Here is a 14,481-nt window from a genome sequence, read left to right as displayed (position 1 = left end):
CGCAAAACCGCTTGTACAGTCGAGCTACATCCATCAACACTAGTGATAACTCATTTTGCTTGGTGCGTATCTTCCATTCGTGTAAGGTTACGATATACTCACACAACTGTTTGATTCGAGCATTGTACATCTGTACACCGTTCGTTTGAATTCAATGTTTGAGGCGAATGTGTATACCTAATTTGTTTGCGGTTGCATGCGTGCATTGTAGCAAGCTGTGCTTTCGCTACGCAAAGACGAAAACTTTCTTAACAAAAGAGTGAAAAAAATGGAAAGAGTGGAAATAGAGAAAAGAGTGAAAAAAGTGAAAGGAGTTAGAATAGTGAAAATAATGAAAGGGTGGAAATAGAGAAAAGTTTGAAAAGAGTGAAAAGGATGAAAAGAGAGAATGGAGTTTAAAAAGTAAAAGAAAAGAATGAAAAGAGTGAAGGGAGTGAAAAGAGTAAAAATAGTGCAATGATTGAAATGAGTGAAAGGAGTAAAAAGCGTGAGTAAATGATTGCAGAAAGAGAAAAGAGTAAAAAGAGTGAAAAAGTGAAAAGAGTGAAAAGAATGGATAGACTTAAAAGAGTGAAAGGAGTAAAAAGAGTGAAAAATCGAAAAGGATGATAAGAGTGAAGAATGAAGAGTGAAAAGTGAAGAGTGAAGAGTGAAAAGTGAAAAATGAAAAGTGAACAAAAAAAGAATGAAGAGTGAAAATTGAAAAGTGAAGAGTGAAAATCGGAATGTGAAAAATGAAGAGTGAAGACTGAGGAGTGAGAAGTTAAGAGTGAAGTTTGAAGAGAGAAGAGTGAATAGTGAAGGTGAAGAGTGAATAATGAAGAGTGAAGAGTAAAGAGTGGAGAGTGAAGAGTTAAAAGAATGAAAAGACTGAATGGTATGAAAAGGGTGAAAAGAGTGAAATGGATGAAGAGAGTGAAGAATGAAGAGTGGAGAGGGAAGAGTGAAAAGTAAAAAGTGAAGAGTGCACAAAAAAAGTGAAGAGTGAACAAAAAAGTGTAAAAGTGGAAAAAATGAAAAGGATGAATATAGAGAAAAGAGTTAAAAGAACGAATAGAATAAAAAAGGGGAAAGAGTGAGAAGAGTGAATAGAGTGAAAAACTTGAAAAGAGCGAAAAGGGTGAACGGAGTGAAAAGGGTGAAAAGAGAAAATAGAGTGAAAAGAGTGAAAAGGCTGCAATGAATGAAATGAATGAAAGGAGTGAAAAGAGTGAAAAAAGTGAAAAGCTTGAAAAGAATGAAAAGCTTGAAAAGAGTGAAAGGAGTGAAAAAAGTTAAAGGAGTGAAATGAGTAAAAAGCGTGAAATGATTGCAAAAAGTGAAAAGAGTAAAATAAGTGTAAAAGTGAGAGTGAAAATAATGAATAGACTTAAAAGAGTGAAAATAGTAAAAAATGTGAAAAGAGTGAAAAAGCATAAATAGTGAAAAGAGTGATGAGTGAATAGTGAAGAGTGAAAAGGGAAAAGTGGAAAGTGAAAAGTGTAGAATGAACAAAAAAAACAATGAAGAGTGAAAATTGAAAAATGATAATCGAAAAGTGAAGAGTGGAGACTGAAGAGTGAAAGGTGAAGAGTCAAGAGTCAAGAGTCAAGAGTCAAAAGTCAAGAGTCAAAAGTCAAGAGTCAAGAGTCAAGAGTCAAGAGTCAAGAGTCAAAAGTCAAGAGTCAAGAGTCAAAAGTCAAGAGTCAAGAGTCAAGAGTCAAGAGCCAAGAGTCAAGAGTCAAAAGTCAAAAGTCAAGAGTCAAGAGTCAAGAGTCAAGAGTCAACAGTCAAGAGTCAAGAGTCAAGAGTCAAGAGTCAAGAGTCAAGAGTCAAGAGTCAAGAGTCAAGAGTCAAGAGTCAAGAGTCAAGAGTCAAGAGTCAAGAGTCAAGAGTCTAGAGTCAAGAGTCAAGAGTCAAGAGTCAAGAGTCAAGAGTCAAGAGTCAAGAGTCAAGAGTCAAGAGTCAAGAGTCAAGAGTCAAGAGTCAAGAGTCAAGAGTCAAGAGTCAAGAGTCAAGAGTCAAGAGTCAAGAGTCAAGAGTCAAGAGTCAAGAGTCAAGAGTCAAGAGTCAAGAGTCAAGAGTCAAGAGTCAAGAGTCAAGAGTCAAGAGTCAAGAGTCAAGAGTCAAGAGTCAAGAGTCAAGAGTCAAGAGTCAAGAGTCAAGAGTCAAGAGTCAAGAGTCAAGAGTCGAGAGTCAAGAGTCAAGAGTCAAGAGTCAAGAGTCATGAGTCAAGAGTCAAGAATCAAGAATCAAGAATCAAGAGTCAAGAGTCAAGAGTCAAGAGTCAAGAGTCAAGAGTCAAGAGTCAAGAGTCAAGAGTCAAGAGTCAAGAGTCGAGAGTCAAGAGTCAAGAGTCAAGAGTCAAGAGTCATGAGTCAATAGTCAAGAGTCAAGAGTCGAGAGTCGAGAGTCAAGAGTCAAGAGTGAAAAGTAAAGAAAGAGGGAAGAGTGAAAAGTGAAGAGTGGAAAGTGAAGAGTGATGAGTGATGAACGATGAGTGTTGAGTGAAGAGAGAAAAATGAATATTCACAAACGAAGAGTGTAGATAGAACAGTGATGTGATGAGAGAAGAGTTGACCCACTCGTTTTGCCTTTCTCCTATAGACAGGTTATGCAATGACTATGAACATTGGCAACTTATTCCCGGCGTGACATATACCATTCGACTCAGGTTCCGGAGTTACGAGTTGAAGAGTGCGGCCACACAGAAAATTCGCATTTTTGCCTTTCTCTTATAGAAAGGTTATGCAATCACTCTGAACATTGGCAACTTAATCTCGACAACTTAATTTTTTTTGACTAACTCTTTTGACGATTTTTACGCTTGAAGTTTATTTTCGATTTTTGTATTCTAATATATTTGAAACGGGTTATACGAAGCATGTTCTGTCCTTTACTTTCGATCGCTCATTTCAAAATCGAAATTTCAGACCCCTGTCCGAAAAATTTTTCTGCATCCGCCCCTGGTCCAAATCAATCGTCGAAATAACTGGACAGTTCGATACGAATGTTTAGTGTACTATGGAACGGATCGATATATAGGATATATTTGTTTTCGTTTTGCAAACTTCAATCACGGCATAGTGCCATTACCAAATCGTTTTGACATTAAAAATGTCTTACTCCACTATCTGGGGCTAGGTGTCATTCTAAAATCTAAACTATCTCCCATGTAACGAAACTATGTAAGGTTTGCACGCTTATAACTCCGATATTACTAGATGGATTTTAATCATTCATACACCAACCGATTCAGAAACACCTAACTTAAATATTGGTAATAATTTAATATCTCCCCAATAAAAGTAGACTTTTGGAAATTGGTAAAATTAAAAAGTTCACGAAAAACGGGAAAATTACCATTCGTGAGGCAGATTTCTCAGACACAGCCGTCAAAAGAGGGCAGCTTAGTGACTCAATGAAAGACGAAAAGTCATAAATAGAAGCGACGCATGTCCGTTTAAATCAGTTGTTGCTCTTGTCTCATACGAACAACATCGTCTCCGGGCGATGCAATAAGCGCTATCGATTTTCGGCAACGTTGGCATTTGCACACACTCGCACCTATGTGACTAAACCATATACGGTTAGTTTATAAATAGAGGTGACGCGTACCCGTTTGAATCAGTTTTTGTTCTTATGTCGAACGGGTAAGATCATGGCTGCAGCGTGTGGGCACTACAATAAGCGGTAGACGCTATGCATTTTCGGCAGCGGTGGCCGTGTGCGGATTTTTCGGGTACCAGCATGGTGTCACAGAATGATTTGCAAAGTGGGTGGGCGGGGTGGTTTGGATTTAATTCAATACGGTGTGTGCTGCTTAAGAGTGTTGCGTTTGAATAAAATATATTTATTTTTATGCATGCGTGTGCGTTGTAACTTGTTAATCCATGTTTACGGCGCATTGTAGCTGCCTAGGGTAAAGAGCCTATTGGTTTTCATATGTTTCATATTTTGGTTATATGTTTTTTATCAGTAAGGCATCTGACAACGTGCTTCTGTAGTTATTGCACTGTTCAGCAGCGTAGTATTTTATATAGGGGAGTACACTCAGGTTTTATTACGCGGTATTTTTTACGCGAATTTTGAAATTTCCGCGGTTTTCATTTACGCGTTTTTTTGAAATTTAGGCGGTTTTCATTTGCACGGCCTGTATCCCCTGCGTAAAAAAACCTGAGTGTAATTGCATCGGAAACAATCACATTCCCAGCAGAACTTTTTGTTTTCTAATTTCAAACACTTTTGTTTCGTACTGTACACAACGGAAAATTTTAAAACAGAACTTACCGTCCCAGCAGCAGTTTAGGCGGATGTTCTTTTTCGATTCAATTTCAAGCCATCGTTAATCGTTACTGGACTTAAAATTGTTTTCCCAGTTTATCCAGTCAGAGTATCTGTCCTGCCCTATGTAGTTAAAACACAGTTCTAATTGCGTTTTAAAGTATACAACAAATAGAACGGTTAGGTATACTAATTTAAATTTTAAAATATATCTGTTTGAAATTATGCAACAAACCGCTGTACTGAAGATATAATTATGTCAGTCCTATTACCACATAAAACACCTATATAACATAAAACGCTGCAGAATTGGTTTAATAATACAATGTTTACACTACAGAGTTATAACACGTTTTAATAATTAGCAACAAGAGAAAATGTCACCAAGATAGCATAAAACCCGTTTTAACTGGTAGTGCGAACGTTGCATAACAATGTAATTTATCAAATAATTTCATTTTTTTCACCACTAATCGATCAAGAAATACTTAACCTTAAGATTTTTTACTTAAGTTCATTAATACATTATTGAAAATTTAAATGGAAAATGAAATTTCATATTTCATGAAGAATCTGTATATTTCCGTTGCTGGGCGTGGGCTTCCTCGTCACGGTTCTAAATATGGAACTTTTCTTTTAAATATATTTTCTGGACAGACCAGCCTATTTTTACTAGATGGATTAGCCAAATAATGCCAATCACCTAGTGAGATACTTGATTAATTCATAGATTACCGTTAAAAGACCTTCAATAAATTATGTTTTAATGGGGAGGGTATATAGCAAATTGTAACATAAAAAACAGGCGAGTGAGCAAGAAAATGAGTCGATATGTGTGATAGATAAAATACATTTGCACGCTCTTGAAAAAAGCTACATTTTTAATGTCACCGTGGTCGTGTCCTGTACACAACCCTTTAATTTTTCTGCCAGTGAACTAGTTTATAACCTAATGAACATTATTCATAAATCAAAGGTGAACTCGTGATATTCTTCATAAATTTACGTGAACTGATTCATGATTTGTTACTTCTTGATCATGATCTGGTCCTCGTTGTTGTGAACTAGTTCCCAAAATGAAAACAGTCTTGTTTTGTCAGCTGGTTCCTGATTCCTAACGTATAAGTCACAATTCATTAGTATTCATCAAATAGCTAACAAATCATAAATGATGTTTCCACTTTCATGATAGAGTTCATAAAATAGGCAATTTTGTACATTATTAAACTCACGAGTTCGTGAACTGGTTTATGATTCCTTGAATATTAGTCATTACTCGCCATTCGTGCGCGTGAAATAATTCACAAAATCATAAAACATGATTCACGGATGCGTGAACTGGATCACAATACCTAGTATATTTGTCTTGCGTGCTTATGACATTTAGAGGATATTCCTCACCTTTTTCACCTACATGTATCTCTGCACATGGTCTAGAAATTTTCACGTAAACTATTTCACAAAATTTGGAATACTATTCATAAAATCATTTTTGTTCTGTAAATTATTTAATGAAATATATCACAGTTGTGTCCAGCTGGTACCGACCAATCACATTGCATTGCACATCGTGATTCATTTGATAAGCTTCAGTGTGATATCCGAAAAGAAAACAAAAGCTGCGCTGAACGCCAAAAATACACGATTTAGTCATGTGTTCGTCAAACAGTTCACAAAGCAAGATTCTGCTAATTGGTTATATTTTCATGTTCCAGCTCATATTGTCACATTACTCCGAACAAAAAATCGGATAGTGAGAAAAAATCGTATATAACGATAACGCGAAGAGAAATTACGAATATTATGTTAAAAATGATGCAATCATGAACATAACCACATTACTCCGCTTGTCAAATTCAATAGAAAGTTCAAGAATAAAATATCACAATAACGTCAATTTAAATTACGAAAATCATGAGAAAGATCCTGAAATCAGAACCGTGAATGACAATAGTCTGCCGGAAAATTCTGATATAATATTCATGAAAGAAATATAACGTTAACGTGAACAGAAATCACGAAAATTGAATCTGTCAGAGAAAAGCGATAGTACACCAATGAAAAAATATTACGAAAATAAGAAGAGATATTACGAAAATCTGAATATGTAATATACTTTTCCACTATTATATTGAATATAACCAGCCATGGAATCTTTGTTTGGGCAAAAGAGAAAGGCACAATTCACAAAAGTGAAAAAAATAATACTGAGAAAGAGTGAACTCCGTAGAGTGAGGAATAAAAAGAGAAACAGTGCAATATTAAAATTAAAGCTTACACGTGGCGAGTAAAGTGCAAAAAAATGATTAAAAGAAAGAGTAAATTGATTGCCAAAAAAGTATTGATATAGAATCCCAAAAACTCCCCAATTCAGTGCACCGTTCGTCAATCAACTTATATTTTTAACTATTACACGCAAACCGTGCACGGCCCTGGCAGGGTGCTTCGCACCGCAATACTTACCGCACGCTCGCGCCAGTATGACAAATCCGTTGCTTTTACGATACTGAATCGCACGCGAGATGAACAGGCCCACGTTGATCACGGTGAAGATAGCCAGAAACGCCAGATACACGTAATTATTCTTGATGTAAGGCGCCGTCAACTGATGCGGCAGTGGTTTCTTTCTTTGCTTCTTCCTGGTGCTGTCCTCCTGGGGCAGTGGAACCAGCCACCGGTCGATGCTGTAGGAATAGAAAGGCGATGGTGATTAGTGACATTTCAAACATCAATGCTCGCTACGACGCTTGAACCGCCAGGTGGCGGATCACATCTAACAAACCACCGGATTTACCTTATACTCAAATTTTCCAACAGCCCACCGTGCTTCTCCAGCTGACTTTTGAGTGCCTCGTAGGTGATAGCGCCCCGATTGAACTTGTCGGCGTCTTCAAACATTGCCATGGTCAAATCTTCGATCTTGAGTCCCCGGAAGCGGGCCGGTTTCAGTGACGGTTGCGTGATAACGAAGGCAGAAACGTTGCGCCGGTGTCATCGATCATTCGAGCGCACGCCGATCGCAGGTATTGAAGTCCGGGGTGCGTTCGGAGTCACGATTTTTATTGTCCAGCCCCCGATAGGATCAATCGGGGCGTTGATGAGTTGAACGGAAAAAGAAGTCGAAAGAAGAACACAATAATTAGCAATTAACGCTCATTTGCTGGCAGGTCGTAATATTTTAAGATCTTGTAAAACTATTTCAAAAATTGCATACATCAAGAGTGACGGGTTTAGCTAACATGGTGGTAATGAGAGACGTGGGCTTGGTGCCAATTAATTTTGCTTAACTTTTCTTTGGTCTATTCGAAAGAAAACATCCGCCGGGAAATCCCGGAGAACCGCTGCTGGCTCTCACATAATGGAATTATTTGTAGCAATCGGGTTTGTCGCGAGTTGAATCGAGATTATTAATTTATTCCGGGCTTAATTTATGATACAAATTATACTCCGGACGGTCGGAGAGTCATGATATGTTTATGTTTCCGGTTGCCGCTGGTAGTGCAGTTCCGATACTATCGGTGGGACGAATGATTTATAGACGGAAATTTAGAGACACTGCGATTCGACAACCGTGATGAAAGGTGGAACTGATGTAGTCCTGACGAAGTAAGTATAAATAAGAAGAATTACTGGTTTGAGACATGGGAGTTTTGGTTGGCGAATAGGTTGATTACTTGCAAATTAGTTGTTTATATTCTTTGCTTCAAACTGAGAATTTGGTACAGCGAACATCAAACGCTTTAGATAAGTTGGCCATGCTTTAAAATAGCAATATTATTGATAAAATAAACTCATTCAGTCAGCAGAATAAAGCTAAACTTCGCAGCCACAAATGCCACACCCTACGCCACCGAAGATTGATGCACTGCTAATGGTTCACATGTTGTTACGAAGAGCTTTTTCCACCGATTATTTCCCATACCACATGGATAGGAACTGAGTGATGCGAATGAAAATTGCCTCTGCAATTTACTTTTATAATTAAATTAAACCTGAATCCCGATCACCGGTGGAGCAAGTGGAACCGACCTGCTTTCGCGCGGTACATCTTTAGTAGGCTCATCATACGACGCAGCCTTTGGTGCTGAGATGAAAAAGTGGTTTGAAGAATTTCCACAGCTAAAATCGAATTAAATACGTAATGAGCAAAATACATTATTTATTGTCTTCCAGGTTTGTCTTTTTGCCTCAGATGATGCAAGTTGGTTTTACTTGCCTCCAATGGTAAAAGAAATATACCCAGCCTCAGCTTGGGTTACTTTGATTTAAAATTATGATTAATTTAATGACGCTTGCGAGGTCCAATAGCGTTAGGTGATATACAATTAAAAATGCTGATAGTGTTATCTGTCAGCCGTTCAAGTATAGCGAAAGAAACAGTACAACACTAGCAATGGTGAAATAATTGATAATATATTTAATTAATTGAACATCTACCTTAACTAAGTATCAATTCATGGACTTGACCCTACAATTAAAGCATTGGCAATTCATGCATAAACTTGTGCGGAGCTTTTGCAGGGTCCAAAGGAACAGTTGAATTTATGTTTCAAGTGATTTATTATCTGACTGTAGTGTTGAATTATAGACATGGATTTCATCGGGTGATTAAGCTGAACTGGAATAGCTACTTAGGTTGCACTCATCATCCGTTTCCGTAGTGTAGCGGTTATCACGTCTGCTTCACACGCAGAAGGTCCCCGGTTCGAGCCCGGGCGGAAACATACTGCTTTTTTATACAGTGATTCGCTGGTTGGTGACTATTTAACTTAACCGCTTTTTAGTTGGACCATAGTCCAACTAAAAAGCATCTGACTGTCAAAAACTCATGTCACATTCACTTTGACAATCGAACGGACAATAATTAGAGATGTGAACAGATGAATTTACACTACTGACGTCTCATGTTAAGAGTTTTTGACGTCTGGTAGTCGGTTAACTAGTGAATTAAATTCGTTAGTTGGACAGAGGGTGTGGTCCAAGCGTCAACGAATCTCGACTGTAGCTTCGAGCTGAGTAAAGCCATGTCAAGTGATCCTCGATTTTTTCGCAAAATCACCGATCTTCATGAGGTATATTTTATTGTATAGGGATTATGGTGAATAGCTTTTGGTATAAATATTTCGTTAAAATTCCTTTTTTTCTTTAAGATATTAACCCTTAAACTTTATTGCATGATAAAATTGAAAATTTTATATCTCAAAAAATACTGAAGATAATTCAATGAATTTTTGCACACTTATGGTATGATATTTGCACTATCTTTTAAAAATATTTTTACTTTATAATTTCGTGAATAACGGTACTTTGCAGCTATTTAAAATTTTCAATTGTATTTTTTCTTGTGTTCTTCACGCTAAAAATTTTCAAAACGTATGTTAAGTTATGCGGCAATCTTTCACCTTCAATAATCTGTACTGATAATTTTTCATTTTTGTACCTATCGAGAGTTATGGAGGATTTTGTAACAGTGCGCTGCTTCAACGCACGGCCCACTTTGATGCAGCCCGCGAGAACGTTCATATTGACAACGTCGCACGTCACTACGTCAGAAAGCGCATCGTGTGGGAAGTGCGCATCGCATGACTAAAAGATACCATATCTATCGATTAGTGCAAAAGGGCAAACTTTTCAATACGAATTATCGAAGGTGATTTTTTTCCGGATATTTTGAGATGCGTTAAATTTATTTGACTGAAGTACACAACAAAAATTATAGTTGTTTAATATATTTTTTATTATTATAATTTAACGCTACTAACAATTAACATCTTTAAAAACACTTTTGTTAGTCAAAATACGTCTACGTTATATCCAAATTCTTTTTTAGTCTACAACATTACTATATGAAAGTGGAAAATCTTATGCCAACAGCATTTTATTTCACGTTTTTATTTTAACCGAGTGAACAACGATGTGTCTTTTGAAAAAAAGTTCACATAAAATCTCTTGTTCAATCGCATCGATGTTGGGGTTTTTTATCACTATTGCTTCTGTTAATTCTGTTGATTGGTGGTTCTCCAAGTTCTGGTAAGATATTATTTATTTTTGTCGAGTTTCAATTAATCATCAACGATCTTTATTTCAAAATCATCGTTACAGTTTTCCGAATGTACCTGTTGAGTCATCGAATATTCCAGTTCCATTACTTTGGCAAACACTATAAGAAGAAAAATTAAACGTGTAAATTTTCCTATGTTTTAAACGCGTTATAGAGGAACCCATTACTATAAACACGGGATGTAAAATTGAAAATTTAAGGAAAATTGTGTTTTGTTCATGTCCATATTTATTTTCGTTGTATTTTTTGCGCCCATTACGACATATGCTACACATGTGTTGACCAATATAATTTATAAATTTATCACTCCACATGGATGCCATAAAAACAAGATACGACGAACATATTTGTGAATTTTTTTTAACGGAATACATCATTCGTGTGATCGACCCATATTTATAACATAAATCAATCGAATGTTTTTTGAGCAAATATTGTATATCTTGAGATAATATAGCATTTTGTCGAATTCTCTCTATATGGGAAACACCCAAGTGCGATCGAAACAAAACCAAACGTCAAAACGTTTTCTCACTCGCACTGATGCAAATTAAAGGAGCGCGTAATTGAACGCACGACCCGATAACGCATGGCTGAAAAGTCGCTATGTGGATTTAAGAAAAGATTCACAATATACCGTGCTACCTCTTAGACAGAACCAACTGAAAATAAAACGTAGTGAAGTATGTCGATTTGCGAAAAATATGCAAACGCAGATTAAAACATGCCCACTGCTCAACTTTGCTCATCGGCTGGCAACAACCGAGCGCACTTGTCCGAGGTATTGAGCGACAGAAAATTAAATAACTATTGAACAAAATAATAACGGTATAGAGCATGCAAATTACTCAGAAAACATCACTTTCAATTATCCATAAAGAAAAGCTTGTCTTTTTGCGCTTATCTCAGAGATTCCAATTTTGAACATGAGATACGCTCCTTCAAAGCGATGAGCATTAGGACGTTGCGACGTGCGGCGTTGCCAACATGTACGTTCTCGCGGGTTGCATCAAAGTGGGCCGTGCGTTGAAACAGCGCACAGTTACAAAATCCTCTATAACTCTCGACAGAAACAAAAATGAAAAATTATCAATGCAGATTATTGAAGGTGAAAGATTTTCGCGTAATTTGACATAAGCTTTGAAAATTTTTAGCGTGAAGAACACAAGAAAAAATACAATTGAAAATTTTAAATAGATGCAAAGTACCGTTATTTACACTATTATAAAGCAAAAACATTTTTATAGGATAGTGCAAATATCATTCCATAAATGTGCAAAAATTCATTGAATTATCTTCAGTAGTTTTTGAGATATAAAATTTTCAATTTTATCATGCAATAAAGTTTAAGGGTTAATATCCTAAAGAATAAAAGGAATTTTAACGAAATATTTATACCAAAAGCTAATCACCATAATCCCTATACAATAAATTATACCTCATGAAGATCGGTGATTTTGCGAAAAATTCGAGGATCACTTGACATGGCTTTACTCAGCTCCGGGTTGCAATCCCAAAAGCCTTATAACAAGAAATTTCTTGCTCCCTGTTAAAATGTTACGGGAGGCTCATAAACCTGTAAATTCTGTTCTCAATTGCCACCGGTTGCCTTTGGGGTCCGCAATATAATGCTAAATTGAGTTCGCCGAAGAATGTGTAATAACACTTCCAGCTGTGAGGTTGGCGCGGTTGGTAGTCACTATCAACTCGCTCACTGTCTGTAGATGTATGTAGATTACAAGTGGTGCCGGCGAGAAATATGATTTATGCCCAACGATTCTGTCCCAGTTTGATTAATACAGGCTTTAGTTGAGATTTATTTTATAGCTCCCGTTTATGCTACAGAAGCCCACGAAGAAATCTGTACCCTTCTAGGTTTCTTATGTCGGCCAGTCTGCGATCGAGATTTCACCGCGTTTTTGTAAACTACGCAACGGATAACGTGTTCTGGGGTAAAAACGTTATATTTCCACTAGCTTGTTGCGGTGGGCTAAGATCAACCAAACCATGTTAATTTTAAGCGATATCAAGTTTCAGCACTACTGCGCCATCATATGGCCATGAGATTTTCAGATTTCGAAAACTACAAGCTTACTACTACACAGCAGCATTAAAAGTCGACATTTAGATAGACAGTGAAATAAGGGAGAAAACACGCGGGGTTGTCCTGGCTAAAGAGTGAGTCGACAATTATGGCAACATTTTCAAAAATATGGAGCTTTTTTCATACTTTACCAAAATTAACCAAATTCTGCCCAATTTCGTTTTAGAGTTTGTGGTCACAAATGCATGTGCAACATTTGGAAGCGGTCGGTTGCTTCCCGGGTTCGCGCATTGCGTTCAAATTTGTATCGAATTTTATATGGGTAATAAATTATTTTGCATTTCGTTAATAAAGATCGCTATTTCACTTAATATGAAAAATCAGCTTCATAAAACTATACTTTGTCGAAGACGGTAACTAGCTTCGAGTTTTCAAAAAAAAATTATAACGATTTCAAAACTTTTGGTTCAATCCAAATGCAGTAATTAATTATTTCTTCCAACACTGTCAGTACACCACCGAGACCAATACTTTAAACTTAAATAAATGAGAATATAGTCATCGCAGAGACTTGGTACCTTTGAATGAAATGTTCAGAATGAATTGCTGAATAACATAGACGTAGTCAAAAAATTAAAAAAAGAGGGGGGGGGGGCTTGTGTGTGAAGAGCTGATACGGTCGTTTATGCTGTATTGAATGTCAGGCAAGAATTCACGAAACAGCTCAATGACAATCTTCAATTACGGAAGCTAACGTTAGTCGCCAACGAAACACTTTTTTTAATTAAATCTGTTTATTTGATAAGGCACGGTACCATTACAGCTTGAAGGCTGAGACCTGCGGAACTGGAGTCTTTGCTTGCAGAATTGATGGCGGGCATAAAAATCTCAAATATTACTACCTGCAACCCGTATACTAAAATTATCAATTGCATCTCATTACTTTTAAACTACCATGACAATGATTCTCTTTTGACGGACATCAACAAGGCGAATCAGCAATTGCTCGAAGTTTACTGTACAGCAAATAATGAACAACGCTTCGAAAAGGCATTTACGTATCGGGAGTCCAAAACTGACGTCATGGCATCACATGTAGAAGAAATGAGAAGCAACAATTAGTCATGTAGCGTCGCAGCGAAAGAATTTTTATATATTCTTCTAGTTCTAGTTGTGACATTCCACTAAGTCGCTCAAAAAGTTTTGAATTTTGTAAGAAATTATTGACGTCAAACTGCCAATGACACCATGCTCTCTACTTTACTTCGAAATTAATCAATAATTTGAAATAATCAAATATAGCTTGACTTTAATCGATTACTATTATAAATTATGCGAAAATAATCTAAACGATAGAAATAGCTCCAACTAACACCCGCCTTTCTGTAGGCGCAAATCCAGTTCAGTCCGCCCGTGCCTTAGAAATGCCTACAGAAGGATGTTGTCAGACGCCTTATTGATAAAAAATGCACAATATAAACAACAATAACAATAACACAAACAACAGCAGCAGCAGTTACAATAATAGTCAAAATAACATTAACGACCGAATTACAAAATTACCTTCGGGCAACGGCACCCTCCTACTGTACACGTCGTAAATTGTGAACGAATAGCGTTGGTCGCTTTTTAAAGGCCTCAATGCTCATTAACCATATATTTGCGTGAAATGAATGACGCCGACCAGCGTTAAACTGATACACGCATCCTAAGGACTACCGACCGTACCATCTTCAGCGCATCCTCATAGAAGTCTATCAGGAATATGGACGGAAGCCAGACGAATCTACGCCGCGAACTTGCCATGCCTTACTTTATCAACGGCATTCTATGCCAACGTGTGCATTGCATGTCATATTTATTCGATAACATATGAAATGGTTTCAATTTGAGTGTTTTATTACAAGACTTAGCATACATTCACATTAATAAATAAAATCAATCGTGAATGTTACAAAGGTTATAGCATCATTGGTGTTGTCACTTCTTATTCGAAAAAGTTGTTGATCAATATTAACTATCAATATTAACTACCTTAGAATAAGATGGTAGATTCTACTTACGAAAATGTTTTGTAAGATTGAGAGAAATCCTTTTTATTTGACACCCAATA

At 36.8% G+C, this 14,481-nt stretch overlaps 1 protein-coding gene and 1 non-coding gene across 2 annotated transcripts in view; one reads left to right on the top strand and one right to left on the bottom strand.

Annotated features, from left to right (window-relative positions):
- Nucleotides 1-14,481, bottom strand: part of LOC131678425 (NADPH oxidase 5) — a 300,998-nt gene that overhangs the window by 22,763 nt on the left and 263,754 nt on the right. The window contains exons 9-10 of the mRNA XM_058958575.1: nt 7,058-7,182; nt 6,727-6,947 (exon numbers count right to left, since the gene is read on the bottom strand). Coding sequence (XP_058814558.1) covers nt 6,727-6,947; nt 7,058-7,182 — 346 coding nt within the window. The remainder of the gene's footprint in view (nt 1-6,726; nt 6,948-7,057; nt 7,183-14,481) is intronic.
- Nucleotides 8,915-8,987, top strand: Trnav-cac (transfer RNA valine (anticodon CAC)). The gene has a single exon. It is a non-coding gene; the product is annotated as a tRNA-Val (tRNA).

The sequence above is a fragment of the Topomyia yanbarensis genome, chromosome 2 (genome assembly GCF_030247195.1).
Source record: "Topomyia yanbarensis strain Yona2022 chromosome 2, ASM3024719v1, whole genome shotgun sequence".
Taxonomy (NCBI): domain Eukaryota; kingdom Metazoa; phylum Arthropoda; class Insecta; order Diptera; family Culicidae; genus Topomyia; species Topomyia yanbarensis.
The sequence above is the reverse complement of the archived record's forward strand: the minus strand, read 5'-3'. Positions and strand labels throughout refer to the sequence as shown.